The sequence below is a fragment of the Leucopleurus acutus genome (assembly GCF_964270905.1).
Source record: "Leucopleurus acutus genome assembly, chromosome: 10".
Taxonomy (NCBI): Eukaryota; Metazoa; Chordata; class Mammalia; order Artiodactyla; family Delphinidae; genus Leucopleurus; species Leucopleurus acutus.
The window spans coordinates 54485352-54504893 of NC_139153.1; the positions used below are offsets into that span (position 1 = coordinate 54485352).

The 19542-nt window shown below is 38.5% G+C and overlaps 1 protein-coding gene across 1 annotated transcript in view; it reads left to right on the forward strand.

Annotated features, from left to right (window-relative positions):
* The window catches only part of GADL1 (glutamate decarboxylase like 1), a gene marked incomplete at both ends in the record, with an annotated part of 265368 nt that extends 259879 nt beyond the window's left edge, over window positions 1–5489 (forward strand). The window contains one exon of the mRNA XM_082848395.1: window positions 5316–5489. Within this exon, the coding sequence (XP_082704521.1) occupies window positions 5316–5489 (174 nt within the window). The remainder of the gene's footprint in view (window positions 1–5315) is intronic.
* Between the last annotated feature and the right edge of the window lie 14053 nt (window positions 5490–19542).

Below are 19542 nucleotides of genomic sequence, written 5' to 3' on the forward strand. Positions count from 1 at the left end.
TTCGAAGAAGTGATTTAGAGTTTTCATGATTGGGTTCATGGTTTCACTGAAGTGCCATTGGAAGCAGTTCCAAGACTTAACAAGTGGGACATGTTTAGGTAAACTATGGCACAGTGGTTTAGTGAAAAACAAAAACACGAGTCAAAATGGTATGGAGATTATGCCAGTATGCAGAAGTAAATATGAAAAATAACACCAATATTCATAACTAAAATTATATACACCCCCAAGGAGACAAGGGAGTTAGAGCAGCAATCCTCAAAATGTGGTCTCCAGCACCCTGCAGATCCATGAACTGGGTGTCTGCCATATGAAAAACATGGGAAACCAGAGTTACTGTTTAGAAGCTTTTATAACAACAGTAAGTTTACTGTTGATTAAAAAAAAAAAACTACACTAATTTAGCTTGTACTTATTATGTCTTCCTTTTACCTTCTTACTTTCTTTTTAAAAATTTTTTTAAATTAGTTTTATTGAAGTATAGTTGATTTACAATGTTTTTTAAATTTCTGCTATACAGCAGAGTGACTCAGTTATACACACACACGCACGCACACACACACACACACACACACACACACACATATATTCTTTTCCATTATGGTTTATCACAGGATATTGAATATAGTTCCTGTGCCATACAGTAGGACCTTGTTTTTATGTCTTTTTTATTTCATTTTAATTTAGTAATTAATTTTTATTTAGTTATTCACTTTTATTGTATTTCACAAAAGTATGTAATGGACTGGAAAAAATAAACTTCCTTACAGAGAGTTTGAGAAACACTTTGTATATTGAAAAAAAATGTGTTGTTTAACATTAAATAAGTTACACATTTTTAAGAAGAAATGTCATTTTACAGACATGACGATTTTATTTTAATAAAAGGCTCTGGTGACATCTGGTCAGTTATCTGTTACCAAATTACTGTACTTGGCCAGAATGAGAGAGTTGTTTTTTTCTTTTCCTTGGGTTTAAGCAACTTTTAAATACCAAATGCTGTTTATGCAGCAGGGGTGTGGCAACAACATTCTGTTTAAATGGCTAAATCATTGCTGAAACATAATTTAAGGGAGGAAACAGCAACCCTACAGAAATGTGTCGATTAAGTTCCTGTGCAACCAAATAGAAATGTCAGGATCTTCCTCCACTTAAGATGCAGGGACCAGAGCACTGAGGCAGGAGAAAAGAATTTGATTTACAATTTGGGGGGAAAACCAGCAGTAAAATAATTGAGAGCTGGAAAGCAATCTCACTCCTGCTAAATTGCTTTCCTCCTTGCGTGCTCCCTTTAGGGGCGATATTCAGATATTTACATTTAGTTTGCGCATATTTTCTTTCCCTTGTGAGTATTCCATCTTGTCGGATTAGGACTGTTTCTCTGCTGTGATCAGCAAAAGAGAATATCCTAGTTGCCAAGAATTGGATTATGCCTGAAGCTTTATAAATAGGTAGTGGTTTTTTTTGTTTTTTTTTTTTTTTAATGTGCAAAGGTGACAAGCTGGCTAGTCACGAGAACATTCTGGTCCCTAAATTGCAAAAATGTGGATTCTTTTCAAATAAGCTTTAATTTGGGTTTATGAGAATCAGAGACATGAAAAGCACATTGCAAATGTTAAAGAGTTGGTAAAATATTAACAACAACCGCTACTACTACAATTATAATTTGTGGCAGGTTTAATGAATGATGTTGGTGTTGCTTACAGCTTGCTTTCCCCATGAAGTATTTAAACAAAGGAGGTTTTCCCCTCTTGGCCAGGAGTAATTAATTACCTCTAGGAATTAAGCTTATATTCATGGGTACGAAAATAAGATGTGTGTTGTACTGCCAAACCCTTACTTAGCTGGTTCTCTGAATCGCACAGATATTTAGTCATTTCTTTATAATTTTTGAAAGTCAGTGACAAAATTTAGTTTAGAAGTTTGGTTCTGATGCCAGGTGTTCTGCCCATGGAAGCAAATTTTTATGCCTTACAAAGAGCAAGAATTTAAAGATCAAAAATATCTTTATATTAACACATCTGAGTGCCTCTTAGTTTTATCTTTCTTGCTCACATTAGGAGATGTTTTTGGTTTGCTAACAAGAAATGCAAACCTGACATTCATTTTGATAAGCGCCTCCTGTGAGCCACATTAGGAGCTGGAATCAAAATTCTACTGCTCTCCAAAGGTAAGGTATAAATTATCATTTGGGAAAGAAAAATAGAGGAAAAATAAATAGGAATAGATAATGCAAATTAGGTTTGAGCCAAGAACATGCCTGTTTTAAATTTAAAATTTGCTATAAGCCAGAGCGGATTAAACCCTGGGTACTACCTAGAGGAAGATGGAGATAAATACGAAGGGAATTTTTATTTTAAAAAAAGTCTACAGAACCACAAGCTGTAAGCTCTAAAATTGATAGTCTGTGACTCTCCTGGGTAGACATTTGCCCCACATGGACCAGATCTTCCTGGCATTGATTAGCGTGGGCACTGTGGGCCATGCCTTCTCATACCTACTCTCACACCTACAGGTTACATGCAAGAGCCCACTCGCTCTTGGAATTAAAAATAAATGTACCTTTGTCATGAGCCTAAGTCAGCCCACAGTTCTGCATTGCCCTCTGACTAGGAGGATTTTAAGAGCAGTAAATGACAAAAGGGGGGTTAGAAGTTTAAATTACATGTGATTGTGCACACACATGCACACGTACACCACACATGCACACCCACACATGCACATACATACACACCACACAAACACATATACACACACAAATGCACATATCCACACATGCATGCATACACACATGCACATATACACGCATTCATACCCACATATGCACTAGAAGCCCACCTACCTAAGGGGATGAGGATTGATCAAGTTAAAGCAAATAATCCTAGAAAAATATGTGATGCATATGTAACTTAAATATTTTAACTTAAAACACATCTATGTGCATTTTAATTTTCCCATCTTTTGATGGAAAGGTTTTTTTTTTTTTCCCATCGAGTGAGGATCTCCAAGAGCAAATGAGGCTTTTCTTGAGCAGAGTTCTGATGCTCTGAGGGCGTCTATGGTTCTTACATAAACTATACTCTTCAGGAATCATCTGTCCTTTCCAGCTCAGGTTTTTTTCAATGGAAAACGTGCTCAGAACCTAGGCAGCCACCTGTGGGCAGATTTGGTCTGGACTCTCAAGACTTTGTTTTAAAGCTTTTACAGTTCTCCCATCACACCTAACTTGATGGCAGTAAATTCTGGCAGCCCCTCGCCTCCTTTATCTGGTCTTTCCAAAGGATTCAACTTCGTTTTTATGGAAAACACTCAATCCTTTTAACTTTTCCTTTGCTTAGTATTATTTACTAGATTTTATAATTCTAATAAGAAATGGTACTTGCATAGACAGCTTTGGAAGAAAACTGATGCTAAGAGCATACAAATTGAAGGGTTTCAAATGGACATGCATAAGCATACACAGTTACCTACCAGCTTCCAGCTTCAGTATCCACTGGATTTTGTCACTAAGTTTTGCAAAGAGAATGGAGGTGGTGTTGATTTAACCCTGTTTTCCTAATCTAAAAAGCTCAGAATAAAATTTGTGACACATTCCCAGACATTTATAGAACCTGATGGTCTCTATTTTTTCAGTAACTTGACCTCTGACTTCATCTTCTTTTTCTACATTTATTTTTCATTAAAGCTTTTATATTTTCTTTTTATGTTCTTTTTTTTTTTTTCTTTTTTTTTTTTTTTTTTGCGGTACGTGGGCCTCTCACCACTGCAGCCTCTCCCGTTGCGGAGCACAGGCTCCGGACGCGCAGGCCCAGTGGCCATGGCTCATGGGCCCAGCCACTCCGCGGCATGTGGGATCTTCCCGGACCGGGGCATGAACCCGTGTCCCCTGCATCGGCAGGCCGACTCCCAACCACTGTGCCACCAGGGAAGCCCTATGTTCCTTTTACTGTGAGAGACGTCCAGTCCTTCGCTAGAATGACAGTGTGACTGTGCTGAGTAAGTCTTCGTTTTTGCTGTTGTAAGCACAGTAATAGTTCATGTTTTACAAGATTTAAGTTCTAAAATGAGCACATTATGAAAAAAGTATTTAGCTAAAATGACCCTTGGACATCGCTTAAGAAGGCTCTGGTTGAGTCCAACATATATCTCCAGAGGTCTGAAGCATTGATCCTCCCATAAGCTTGGAATAGATCATTTTGTTGAGAGCTGGGTGAAGTACTTGGGCTTGTGTTTAGGAAAGTATCTGACAAATCATAGATGTGTTTCAAACCAGAGTGGTGTGGGGTGGTCACACTCTGAGAAGGGCTCCCGGGAACCAAGATTTATGCCCCTCATCTAAGGCATCTTATACCACGTTGTGCCTGGTTTTATTTAAGTATGCGTTTCTCCCTTCTGGACTAGCTACGTCTCCTCTTCCTGACAGGAGAGGACAGACACTCATTCTGTTCTCTTTGCCCATATTCACTGAGGATATGCTCAGCAACTGTGAAAGAGTTAAAATGAAAATGGAAGTGGAAAATTAGAAAAATGTGTGCACTTGGACTCTCAGGGCCTATTCTTCCCGTGTTCACCAGAAATCCTTAAAATATGGACTTACTAATTTTATTACCAACTGTACGCCTCTTAATAAGTGACACAGTGGTTATATTTCCTGTTAATAAACCAATATGTTCTATTAATAAACTAATAAACTGATAGTCTGCAAAATATAACTGCACATAATACCTGTTTTAGTGTTTTCTTTGGTAGACTGTCAAGGCATGGCTGTTATTTTTTGTGCTTTTTATCCATTTCTGACTAATCTTTATTCGAATTGCCTGAACTGGAGTATTTTTTAGTTCCAACAAATTTGGGAACGTAACATTTGACACTTTTGAGACTGTGACCCCTGAGAACAAACACCTGGTTTGATTTTAATGTGGCATCACTGCATCGTGATTTAAGTTTCTGAGCATGGGCTTGGGTGAGACTGCCTGCTTTTAAATCTCAGCTCTCCCACTTACCAAATGCAGGACCTCAGGCTATTTATCTAATCTCTGTGCACCTCAGTTTCCTCATCTGGAAAGGGTATATTAATAATATCTCCCTTGTGGAGTTATTGTGAAGATTAAGTGAATTCATCTATCTAAGGCACTTGAATCAGTACTCATATGCCATAAGTTCTCAGCAGGTGATTATTATTAATGTCAACTTTGTGTGTGTGAGAATGGCATCCACACCAGTGGCTGCCCTATGAGTAGCCAATGACTGGGTACAACGCAATCATGATGCCTCAGTGTTCTGGTCTTTCACCGCCTCCCTCCTCTCCCATGCAGGTGGCCCCGGCCATTAAGGAGCGGATGATGAAGAAGGGGAGCCTCATGCTGGGCTACCAGCCCCACCGGGGGAAGGTCAACTTCTTCCGGCAGGTGCTGATCAGCCCTCAAGTCAGACGGGAGGACATGGACTTCCTCCTGGATGAGATAGACCTTCTGGGTAGGGACATGTAGCTATGGTTTTTGATCCCCCAGAGGCACAGGTCCTGCCCTGGAGGGTTACAGATCCAGGGCATCTGGGGGCACATAGGAGATTGCAGCCCTTCTGGTGAGAAATAGGAAACATGCCACATCCTTGCCCAGCAAAACCAAAATGCTAAGCAAGTAGTGTTAAGGACTCTTTAGCTGCCTGGGTGCTACTGCTGCAATAAAGGAATTTCTCACGGATGATCCCTGGGGCAGAGCCTGGGAGAGAGTTTAGTGAGTACTACGTGGGCTCTGGATTCTAAGTTTTCATTTCTCTTGAAAGAACATCGAAATTAGTGGGTTAAAGCAGTGGTTCTCACAGTGTGATCCCTACACCAGCAGCACCTGGAAACATGTTAGAAATGCAGGTTCTCAGCCCCACACCAGACCTACTGAATCAGAAACTCTGGGGGTGGTCTGGGTATTCTGAATTTTAAGGAGCCTTCCACGTGATTCTGAGGCAAGTTAAAATCTGAGAACCAGTAGTTTAGCACAACTTTGAATTGACTGAATAAGCACTCTTATGTGTTGCCAGCAAAAGGATATCTAATATTTCAGTGGTTCCTGAGTCGGTCTCTGAAAATGCAGCTATGGCATCTGTAGCACAAATGTTTAGGGTCATCAGAAGTATATCAAAAGTGTTTTTTAAAAGGGAAACTATATAAGATGGTTACTTTATAAAAAGTATCTTTTATGCAGACTAAATGTTTATTCTCAAAAGTTAAAATTAGCCATAATCTATTATAAACTATTTAAATTAGAGATAAGTATAAAAGACAAACACTTTGTAGTGTAGTCCTTTTAATCAAAGCAATAGTCCTAATTCACTTCCCAGAATCGTTCGTGTCATTAATTGGGAGTAAACGTTAGGCATATATGTCTCTAATTAGGTACCTCTTTAAGCTTGAGGGGCCCTTTTTTTATCTTGTTCTCTGCTTGTAGGAAAGAACCAGAATGAGGTCCAGGGTTATACAACACTCCCTTTAGCAAGCTTTGAAATGTCAGTGTAGACTATTAAGTGATTTATATTGGGCAGAGAATCTGAGAATTAGAGGTCTTTCAGGGCAAACACCTCCTCCATTTCTCCTGGGAATGGATAATTGTAATTCTATCTAATCCTGGTCCTAGATTTATAGCAGAATTTTCTTTGACTAAGAAATAGAATTCAGAGGTGTGGGTGCAGAGTTCAACAAAGTATAATTATGAATCTAATTAGAGCTGTGATTTGGAAGGCACATGATTGAAGATTGTTCAAGTATTAGACGTAGCATATTCAATAACCATTTTGTATGCCTTCCCTAACTTACTTAAATTGTGAAGACTTAAAAAGCAGATGTGTACTATTTGCTTTTATTCCGTATTCTCATTTTAGGGTGTGTCATTTCTCAATATCTCCATCAGTCAAAGAATATTTTAATCTTTCTCTGAATTACTTCAGTCTCTGGTGATAGGTATTTGTGTGTGTGTATTGCATTTCTTGTTGCCTTTTTGTTTTAACGTCTTCCTAAAATGTTCTGAAATTGATGTTTGCAATAATTTGTGTTTAATGAAATAAAAAGCAAGGTGAGCACACCGTGTTTGGCTTTTCTTTTCCTGTCACCCCCCTTTACTGGATTGTACCAATACATTTTATTTATTTATTTTGTAAGTAACAGTCATTTTATTTTTTTTTATATTTTTAAGTGTTAAAATCTTTTTTTAAATTTTTATTTTATATTGGAGTAGAGTTGATTTACAATGTTGTGTTTGTTGTCAGTGTACAGCAGCTTGATTCAGTTATACATACACATATATCTTTTCTTTTTCGTATTCTTTCCCATGTAGGTTATTACAGTGTTATGTAGAGTTCCCTGTGCTATACAGCAGGTCCTTGTTGATTATCTATTTTATATATGTTAATGTGTACATGTTAATCTCAACCTCCTAACTTATCCCTTCTACTACATTTCCCCTTTGTTACCCTTAAGTTTGTTTTCTAAGTCTGTGAGTCTGTTTCTGTTTTGTAAATTAGTTCATTTGGTACCAATACATTTTAGAAGTAATTTGAGCTCTGTTGGCATTTTAGTTAAACAATTGAGACAGTAGGTTGGAAGTGGTCTGTTTTTTAGTTAACACCTGGAATAAGGTGGAAAAAACAGTTAATAGTCAAGTATGGATTTGCCTCTTGTTCAGTCTTTCTTCATCTACAAGGCAGGTCATGGGAGACTCAATAGCCTGCGCTCAGCTCCTGTTGGGCCTTTTTTTTGAAAGATGACAGTTCCTTGCTCAATGGCAAAAAAACCCAACTGCTACCACTACTTTGAACATCCCACTCCTTTCTCCTTAAAATGTTCCGATATACCACCCCCAATCAGGTACTTGACTGAATGGTCAAGAAAAATTTTTTGATAAAAGGTTAATTGTAATTCATTCACCCTTTAAATGTATTGCTAATGGGCCTACTATGTTCCAGACTGTTATCTCGGATGTAGGGAATACCCAGTGACTGAAATAGACAAAATCTCTGCTCCTGTGAAGCTTTCTATATCCTTGGGGCTGACAGTCAAGTCACTATGTAACAAGTCAGGTGGCAATGTGTATTTTGAAGACAGAGAGTAAAGGGATGGAATATGGTAGCTGTGAGGGTGGACTTGGCTGTCGGAGAGAAGTTGGTTAGGCAGGGCCTCGCTGACAGGGGAACCTCTGCATGGAGGTCAAGGAAGTGGAAAGAGAGCCCTCTTTCCCTGTGGAAAGAGCCCTTTCTGGGGAAAGGACGTACCAGGAGGAGGGCTTGGTAAGCTAAAGGCTGAGGAGCTGCACTTGTGAGCCATCCAGGGACCAACGTGGAGGTAAGTGTGGCTGGAGTGGAGGGACTGATGGGGGTGAGTGGTAGTCAGGATAGGTGGTGGAATCAGGGACGTATCTGGGAGTCAGGACACTGGACCATGTAGATGGAGACTTAGGTGGAAACACACTGGAGCATCTGAACAGGGTATTGACATGATTCAGCTTATATTTTCGGAGGATCACTCTGATTGCTGTTTGGAGAATAGGGCGTGCATGGGCAAGGGTGGAGATCAAATGGGGGCAATTGCAATAGCGCAAACAAGAGACTGTGGTGGTTTATGCTAGAGGTGTAGTGAAGGAAGCGGTGAAAACGGGTCTGATCCCAGAGGCACTGAAAGGTGGAATCTTGGCTAATGGAGTAGAGTATTTAAAAAGAAATGAGAAATGAAGGATAGTTTCATTTACCTTTGGCTTGGGCAACCATAAGAAAGGAATTGCCATTACTGGGGTGAGGGCTGCAAGAAGAGTAGCTTTACCTGGTTTTGGTCATGTAAAATGTGAGCTGTAAGTCAGCCAACCAGATATGATACAAGAAATCACTTAGGAGTCTCAACTTCCGGGGGGCCATTAGACTGTACCAATGAAGCATTGGACACCCAGACCATTAAAGTAAATGCCCCTGGGACAGGGGGAGTATGTGGAGTGCTATAGCCGAAAGGAGAAAGATAATATAGGTTTCCTGTTTCTTTAACCTGTTAGTCCTGCAGGTGCGGTGTTTCTCCTGGCAAATTCTACAAGTTTGAGCCTCCTCTAATGCAGAAAACCAAGGATGATGGTGACAATAGCTAACATTTACTGAGTCCATACGACATGCCAAGGACTGTGCCAGCTAGTACATTTACATGGTCTTACACACACCTTACAAAACTCGATCAAGGTGAGAGTTTTATTATCCTCATTTTACAATCAAGGAACCTGGTACACAAATAGTGTAAGAAAATTCTCCAAGATTATCAGACTACTGAGTGGTAGACCCCAGGGTCAAATCTAAATCCACCTCACCCCAGAACCCAGGCTCTAAACTTCTTCACTTTGCTATTGTAGATGTATAGAGAGAAAAGGGTCATCTTGAACTAATCCTAGCAATCTGTGTCTGACATCCCACAGTTACTTGGCAAACAGAAACATCAAGAACTAGGTTGGTCTAAGAGGACAGTAATTATACTGTCATGGCCCCTTTCTCAAACCAGAGGATAGGAATTTTCTTGTCTGCTTTTTGCCATTGAAGTTGGAGGGCAATAGCCTGGAGGGCATTTTGATTTGAAATAGTGAGAAATTTTAATAGGGACCCCAATGGAGGTGAGAATAAATATTTTCTTAGTATTTGGCCATTGCTTTCTCAGACCTTTGTGAGCTCCATGCCCACATGGGCAAATGCTTACTTGACAACTCCACTCAGGTCCCACTCAAACTCAGCGTGCCCAAAACTGACTCAGGATTTTCTACACCCCTGTTCAAACAAGTTCCTTTGTCCATGCTTCCATCTCAGCAAACGACATCATTATCTAGTTCAGCAAACCAGAATTTATAATTGATGCTTAATATCTCTGTCTCCATCTCTCCCCCAGTGTCCAACCTACGAGCAGACCTTGTTGGATTTACCTCCAAAACATGTCTCCAATCCATCCATTTATCCCAGCCCCATTGTCATGTCCAAATTCCAAACTCCTTTCACCTCTCCTCTGGACTATAGCTATAGCCTTCTTACTGCATCCACACATTGATTCTGGGCTTTGTCCCATCTGCTCACCAAACTGCAACCATATTAAAACACAAACTGATCCTATCTCTCACTTTCTGTTTTACAAGCTCTGCAGAAGATCTTCAGAAAAGCTGTTGGTCAAGCAGAGCTAATGAAAACTTTATTAGCCCTACTGAGTATGGAGCAACACTGCCTTGAAAGAGTTTCAGCGGGATCTCAGAAGGGGGAGTTGAAGAAGCCTATTTACAGGCTTCAGGTGTGTGCTCAGGTGGCTTAAATAGTGGGTCTTTTAAGGCAAACTGGTTGGGACACAGTCCACCATGTAATGGTGTAGGGTTGGTGGGCACAGCAAGGGGAGTGTCTTGGCACAAGTCTCCATAAATAAGTTGTGTGATAAGTGAGCTGTTTCTACAGCTGAGCCCTCTTTTGTCCTGATGGGAGAGATGAGTCAAGTGTTTCTCTGGATAAGCTGGTTGGCAGAAATTTCCTAAAGCAAACAGTAAAGTTACTCACTGATTTACAACATGAAGTTTCTGAGCGAAAATCTCCTGAAACAAAATTAAATCATGTTGGCGTAGGTGATCGCGACCCTGATAGTTAAGCTATACGAAAGCAGGTGATTTTAATTCCCAGGATAAAGATCAAATTCTGGAAGTGGCTGCCAAGGCACTGTGTCCTTCCAGCCCCATACAGGTTCTGTTGTGCTGTCACCCACCTCATGGGAGCCGGAATTTGGGCTTTTTTCAGATCCCACCCCTCCTTTTTATCCCAGCTGTCAAAACCTTTGGATGTAGTCCTGCCTCTTCCTACAATGCTGTTTCCCCCTCCACCTAGCTAAACTTCTGCGTACAGTTCTGGTCCCAGCTTGATTCTTTGTTTCTTAGGGATGTTCTCTGCCTGCCTTCCAGCCACCCAAAAGGGGATCTGTCCCAATATAAGCTCTCTATAATTTTCTTAAAATATTTGTATCACTATTTGTAATTATATATCTCTATGCATTTAAAAATTAGACTATAATATCCATAGGGGGCTTAGCACATAGTAATTAATAAATAATCGTGGCTGTGAGGAAGGTTGGCAAGTAGGTGCATTTAGTTTGCCTTTGGAGATGATAACTTCTTTATTTAGGGAACACCTGGATACGTAAATGTAAAATAACTAACTCATGTCTTAGAAAAAGCTTTTAAATCACCTTTAATCTTTTTTTATTTTTAAATTTTATTTATTTTCTAATACAGCAGGTTCTTATTAGTCATCAATTTTATACACATCAGTGTGTACATGTCAGTCCCAATTGCCCAATTCATCAGACCACCACCACCCACCCCACCGCTTTCCCCCCTTGGTGTCCATACGTTTGTTCTCTACATCTGTGTCTCTATTTCTGCCCTGTAAACCGGTTCATCTGTACCATTTTTCTAGGTTCCACATATATGCGTTAATATATGATATTTGTTTTTCTCTTTCTGACTTATTCACTCTGTATGACAGTCTCTAGATCCATCCACGTCTCTACAGATGACCCAATTTCGTTCCTTTTTATGGCTGAGTAATATTCCATTGTATATATGTACCACATCTTCTTTATTCATTCGTCTGTCAATGGGCATTTAGGTTGCTTCCATGACCTGGGTATTGTAAATAGTGCTGCAATGAACATTGGGGTGCATGCGTCTTTTTGAATTATGTTTTTCTCTGGGTATATGCCCAGTAGTGGGATTGCTGGATCGTATGGTAATTCTATTTTTAGTTTTTTAAGGAACCTCCATACTGTTCTCCACAGTGGCTATATCAGTTTACATTCCCACCAACAGAAGTCACCTTTAATCTTAAAACACATGCTACAAACTGAAATGTTAAGTGTTCTGGTTAGTATATGCATCCTTGCAGGAAAAGAGAAGAGTTTCCCCCTAAAAATGAATTTAGATTGACTTATCTGAGAAAACTTTTCTTCTTGGGAGTAGCATGATTTTGATTTCTAAATATTTTCTCACAAGAGAATGTCAGGCTAAAGCCATATTCATTTTAAGAATCACAAGTTACAGGTCGGTTAACATTTTATGAACACTGCCTAGGACCCACTCATATTTGACATATTCTGCAATTCTGACTGATAGCTGATAACAATGTAGAATACAAATAGCCACAAAATGTAACCCAAGTGAATAGTGAGTCCTAAACAATTTTTTTTCTGTTATTTGAAGGCTCTTCTATGGGCGGGTCATGTTCTACTGCAGACCAAGGGATGAGAAGGTTGTTACACCATTATGGAAACACAGCTGTTCTCTCTGCAGGAGGAGGCCTTTCTGTGGTGGGCTGGGTGGGGCAGTGGGTGAGCATCGATGCTGGAGGAACTTCATTACCTCCTCGCCTCCCTGCCCTTGGAAGAGGGCCCTATTGTCACATTGGAGAACCTGTACTAAACCTAAAAATATGTCTTCCAATCCTACTTAAGTCAACATGTGAGTTGAATTTTTAGTTGAATGATTATTAGGTTGTGCCATGTTTTTCTAAGGCCTCTCACATTTGGGTCTTCGGAGAGGAATTTTCTAGAGGATAAATTTTGGTATTTCTCACATCCTTGGGGCAGAACCACACACCTCAATCTGCATGGCTTCTGGGGAGGTCTTATATTCATATTAGAGGGATTTGCTGGTCTGCCAGGCAGGAGCACACACATTCCTTCGAATCTGGTGTGCAAATGATAAGGATCTGTTTGAGATTCTCCACTTCCTGCAAGCACTGGATGCGCGTTATAGTTGCAGTCACATAATCAAGTCTAGGTGGGAATTTCTGCATCATGTCCCCTAACGTGAACAATCCAGGGTGAATTGCCAATCCTGGAGATTACTCATAAGCAGATTATGTGACATTTGGGCCTGTTCCATCCCTCCTGGGGCTAAAGCTAAACCACTGGAAAAACACTCATGTGCCTAATCCTGTGTGATTTCTTTCTGTCTTTACCATCTCTTTAGCATATTACCTGAGCTGCACGTAATCTCTGGTTTAATGCTTAGTCAACAATAAAACTGTCACCTTTGTGGCTAGGTTTTATTCATTAGCAGAAGATTTTATTTATAATATTAGACTTCCCCATCAATTATTAAAAATCAGTTGCCTATATTTGCAGAGTCTATTTCTGGGCTCTTTATTATTTTATTTTATTTTTATTTTTTATTTTATTGAAGTATAGTTGATTTACAATATTATATTCTATACAGCAAAGTGACTATAGTTATATATATATATATATATACTTTTATATATATTTTTTTCTTATGTTCTTTTCCATTACGGTTTCTAACAGGTTATTGAATATAGTTCCCTGTGTTATACAGTAGGAGCTCGTCGTTCATCCATTCTATATATAATAGTTTGCATCTGCTAATCCCAAACTCCCATTCCTTCCCTCCCCTACCCCTCCTCCCCTTGGCAACCGTAAGTCTGTTCTCTATGTCTGTGCGTCTATTTCTGTTTTGTAGATAGGTTCATTTGTGTCATATTTTAGATTCCACATATAAGTGATATCATATGATATTTGTCTTTCTCTGTCTGACTTACTTCACTTAGTATGATCATCTCTAGGTCCATCCATGTTGCTGCAAATGACATTATTTCGTTCTTTTCGATGGCTCAGTAATATTCTATTGTATATATGTACCACATCTTCTTTATCCATTCATCTATTGATGGACATTTAAGTTGCTTCCATGTCTTGCCTATTTTAAATAGTTCTGCTATGAACATAGGGATGGATCTATCTTTTTGAATTATAGTTTTCTCTGGATATATGCCCAGGAGTGCAACTGCTGGATCATATGGCAACTCTTATTTTTAGTTTTTTGAGGAAACTCCATACTGTTTTCCACAGTGGCTGCACCAATTTACATTCCCATCAACAGTGTAAGAGGGTTCCCCTTTCTCCACACCTCTCTAACGTTTGTTGTTTGTAGAGATTTTAATGATGGGCATTCTGACTGGTGTGAGGTGGTACCTCACTGTAGTTTTAATTTGCAGTTCTCTAATAATTAGCGATGTTGAGCATCATTTCATGTGCCTGTTGGCTAACTGTCTCCTTTGGAGAAATGTCTATTTAGGTCTTCTGCCCATTTTTCGATTGGGTTGTTTGTTTTTTTGTTGTTGAGTTGTATGAGCTGTTTGTATATTTTGGAAATTACGCCCTTGTTGGTTGCATCATTTGCAAATATTTTCTCCCATTCCGTAGGTTGTCTTTTCATTTTGTTTATGGTTTCCCTTGCTGTGCAAAAAAGATTGTAAGTTTGATTAGGTCCAATCTGTTTATTTTTGTTTTTATTTCTATTGCCTTGGGAGACTGACCTAATAAAACATTGGTACAATTGATGTCAGAGAATGTTTTGCCTATGATCTCTTCTAGGAGTTTTATGGTATCATATCTTATGTTTTGGTCTTTAAGCCATTTTGAGTTTATTTTTGTACATGGTGTGAGCATGTGTTCTAACTTAATTGATTTATATGCAGCTGTCCAACTTTCCCAGCACTACTTACTGAAGGAACTTTTTCCCATTGTTTATTCTTGCCTTGTTTGTTGAAAATTAATTGACCGTAGGTGTGTGGGTTTTTTTCTGGGCTCTCTATTCTGGTCCATTGATCTGTATGTGTGTTTTTGTGCCAATACCACCCTATTTTGAATACTGTAGCTTTGTAGTATTGTCTGAAGTCTGGGAGGGTTATGCCTCCTGGTTTGTTTTTTTTCCTCAGGATTGCTTTGGCACTTCTGGGTCTTTTATAGTTCCATATAAATTTTAGGATTATTTGTTCTAGTTCTGTGGAAAATGGCATGGGTAATTTGATAGGGATTGCATTAAGTCTGTAGATTGCTTTGGGTAGTATTGCCATTTTAACAATATTAATTCTTCCAATTCAAGAGCATGGGTTGTCTTTCCATTTTTTTGAATCATCTTTAACTTCCTTTATTAATGTTTTGTAGTTCTCAGCGTATAAGTCTTTCACCTCCTTGGTGAGGTTTATTTCTAAGTATTTTTTGATGCAATTTTTAAGGGATTATTTGTTTACATTCCCTTTCTGATATTTCATTGTTAGTGTAAAGAAATGCAACGGACTTCTGTAGTTAATCTTGTATCCTGTTATCTTGCTGAATTTGTTTATCAGTTCTAGTAGTTTTTGTGTGGAATCTTCAGGGTTTTCTATATGTAGTATCATGTCATTTGTGTATAATAACACTTTTACTTCTTCCCTTCCAATTTGCATACATTTTCTTTCTTTCTCTTGTCTGACTGCTGTGGCTAGGACTTCCAATACTATGTTGAAGAGAAGTGGTGAGAGTGGGCATCCTTGTCTTGTTCCAGATTTTAGGGGGAAGGCTTTCAGCTTTTCACTGTTGAGTATTATATTGGCTGTAGGTTTGTCATAAATAGCTTTTATTATGTTGAGATATGTTCCCACTATACTCATTTTCATAAGGGTTTTTATCATGAATGGATGTTGAATTTAATCAAATGTTTTCTATGCATCTATTGAGTTGATCATGTGGTTTTTGTCCTTTCTTTATTTGATATGGTGTATCACATTGATTGATTTGTGTATGTTGAACCATCACAGTTGTGATTTCTTCTCTTTCATTTCTGATTTTGTTTATTTGTGTCTTCTCTCTTTTCTTCTTGGTGAGCGTGGACAGAGGTTTGTCAATTTTGTTTACCCTTTCAAATAACCAGCTCTTGGTTTTATTGATTTTTTTAATTGTTTTTTTATCTGTATTTTATTTATTTCCTCTCTGGTCTTTATTATCTCTTTCCTTCTGCTGACTTTAGGTTTTGTTTGTTCTCCTTTTTCTAATTCTTTTAGGTGGTAGGTTAGGTTATTTATTTGAGATTTTTCTTGTTTCTTAAAGAAGGCCTCTATCACTATGAACTTTCCTCTAAGAACTGCTTTTGCTGCATCCCATAGATTTTGAATGGTTGTATTTTTATTGTCGTTTGCCTCAAGGTATTTTTAAATTTCTTCTTTGCTTTCATTGTTGACTCATTGGTTTTTTAGTAGCATGTAGTTTAGTCTCCATGTAAATTTAAGAGTACAGAAATTATTTCAAGCATCTTTTATGACCACAGTGGCATGAAACGAGAAATCAACCACAGAAAAAGAAAAGGAGAACAAACATCTTATGACCATAGCAGAGCCCAAAAGGAAGAAGAAAGATGTTCTTTTTATGTCTGGCAAGGGCTCAACCAATGAGAGACTGTCACAACTCAGCCAATGAAAAGCCACTATTCTTCAAAATCTGAATTCCTCCAGTCGACTCTTTGTTTACTATAGCCCTTTTAACTTCTTTTCTCCCTCTTCATTTATTTTTTAATTTTTAAAAATGTTTTATATGCTTTTTAAAGGTTACTTTCCATTTACAGTTATTACAAAATGTTGGCAGTATCCCCCATGTTGTATAATACATCACTGAGCCTATCTTTCACTCCATAGATTGTACCTCCCACTCCTCCTTCACCTCTCTTTAAAAGAGTTCTCCTCTCCTTGCTGTGCAGGGGACTTGCATGTGACTTGCCATGGTTGCAGACTCCAAATTACAATCTCTTGAGGATCCAAAATAAACCCATTTTTGCTGGAGAAATAAATGGCAGTCTATTTGTTTTAGGTCAACATAGTTTTATAGTGTGTCTTCAAAGTAGATAGAACTTAGTTCGCTTTCAGAATTGTTTGTGCTATCCTAGTTTCTTTGCACTTCTACGTAAATTTTAGAATTTTCTTGCTGATACCTACCAAAAGAAGTGCTAGGGTTTAGATTTAATTGTCTTGACTCTACAGATCAAATTGGAGAGAATCGATGTTTTAACAATATTGAGTCATCCAATTCATGCTCACAGAATAGCACTCCATTTATTTTGGTCTTTTATATTCCTTTCATCAGTTTACTGTAGTTTTCAGCATACAGATCCTGCATACAATTTTTTAGCATTTAAACTGGTAGAGCTTTTCTCACTTTGGGGGGTGTGTGTGTCACAATTATGCTGTCTTCTGCTCCTTATCCTGTTTTTTCACTAGTCATGCTCAATCTGTATATTTTTCAATGAATTTTATAATGTAAATCATTTTCTTTTAATTAATTTTGATGTCATTTCCTTTTTCTAATAAAATAGATCCATACTGTCTACTCAACACTTTGTAATTATAAAAAAAAAATTGGAAAAAACCCAGTGTCTTTGAGTAAGGTGAATGAAGAAATTGTGGTATATTCATGTGTATTGAAAGGTAAACTGAAACATATTAAAAAACCAAAAGTAGTTAGGAGTGCTCCACAGACCAGAGCTAGGGGCAAGGTTTTTATACAGAAGACATGGCTCATCTTCCTCAAGAGTCCATTTTACCCAATGATTTGTGGAACATTATGTCTTTTTAAAAAATTTTATTGGAGTATAGTTGATTTACAATGTTGTGTTAGTTTCAGGTGTAGAGCAAAGTGATTCAGTTATACATATACATACATTCATTCTTTTTTAGATTCTTTTCCATATAGGTTATTACAGAATACTGAGTAGAGTTCCCTATGCTATACAGTAGGTCCCTGTTGGTTATCTATTTTATACATAGTAGTGTGTGTATGTTAATCCCAAGATCCTAATTTATCCCTCTTGCCACGTTTCCCCTTTGGTAACCATAGGTTTGTTTTTGAAATCTGTGAATCTGTTTTATAATAAGTTCATTTATATCATTTTTTTCAAAATTAGATTCCACATGAGTGATATCATAGATATTTGTCTTTCTCTGTCTGACTTACATCACTTAGTATGATAATCTCTAGGTCCATCCATGTTACTGCAAATGGCATTAGTTTATTCTTTTTTATGGCTGAGTAATATTCCATTGTCTCTATGTACCAGTTCTTTATCCATTCATCTGTCGATATACATTTAGGTTGCTTCCATGTCCTGGCTATTGTGACTAGTGCTGCCATGAACATTGGAGTGCATGTATCTTTTTGAATTATGGTTTTCTCCTGATATACACCCAGGAGTGGGATTGCCAGATCTTATGGTATCTCTGTTTTTCATTTTTTAAGGAACTTCCCTATTCTCCATAGTGGCTGTTACAATTTACCTTCCCACCAACAGTGTAGTTGGGTTCCATTTTCTCCATGCCCTCTCCAGCATTTATTGTTCGCAGACTTTTTGATGACTGGTGCCAGGGGATACCTCATGGTAGTTTTGATTTGCATTTCTCTTATCATTAGCAATGCTGAGCATCTTTTCATGTGCTTTTTTTTTTTTTTTTTAAAACAGTGTGAGTAAAATTTACCTCTTGAAATTGGTTTCTTGAAAGTTGGCCCTGTTTTGAATTCCTTTTTGATTACCTACCACAGGACATTTCTTGAGGGCAGGTATATTTATAGCCCCCACAGGTCTTGTTAAGAGGAAGTACCCATAAGCACCAGTTTTAAAGTTTTTGTTATGAGAAATGGCTACAAGGCAGCAGCATTTCTATATGCCCCACTCTGGCAACTTGGGCAACCAGAGCCTTAGGAAATTCGCATTCCTGGGTTATCAGAGTGGAATGTGCTAGAAGAAACTCCTGAGGGCTTGTGTCTCATTACTTCTTCCCCCTTACCCGTCACCCACCAGACAAACCCCAATCCTGCAAAACCACTACGTTGAGGGTGCTGTCATCTGTAGGTGGGGCAACTGTAAGGAAGGAGGATGGAGGTAGGAATCCCACCACCAGGAGATGTGGAGACCAGGTGACTTTTCAAAGCTCTTCCAAACCAGAGGGTCCACCCTTCTTTGGGTGCAATGGGCTTGGTTTAGCTTTTGAAGGACCTGCCTGGATCTGGAGCTTGTGGTCCCATCTAGAGGGGACCAGGCACTGCAGGTCCAAGGGGGGCTCATTTGCTGGTACATTCTCCCCAGCTCCCTCAGCCCCATGAGAGTCTAGCCTTGGGACCCAAGCCTGCTCAGGCTCCAGGGGATGTGACACCAACCCAGGTCACCAAGTCCTGAGGAGAATAGAGTAGGCATTTCTTTCCTTTTTTTTTTAAATTTTTATTTTCTGTTGAGTATGGTTGATTTACAATGTTGTGTTTTTATGAGGTGTACAGTAACTTGATTCAGTTATACATATACATGTACCTATTATTTTTCAGATTCTTTTCCCACATAGGTTATTACAGACTGTTGAATAGAGTTCCCTGTGCTATACAGTAGGTCCTCGTTGATTATCTATTTTATATATAGTAGTGTATATGTGTTAATGCCAACCTCCTAATTTCTCTCTCCCCCTTCCTCAACTTCCCCCTTTGGTAACTCTTTTCTTTCCTAAGTCTGTGAGTCTGTTTTTGTTTTGTCAATTAGTTCATCTGTATCAGTTTTTAGATTCCACAGGTAAGCAATCTCATATGATATTTGTCTTTCTCTGTCTGATTTACTTCCCTTAGTGTGATCATCTCTAGGTCCATCCATGTTGCTGTAAATGGCATGATTTCATTGTTTTTATGGCCGAGTAATATTCCATTGT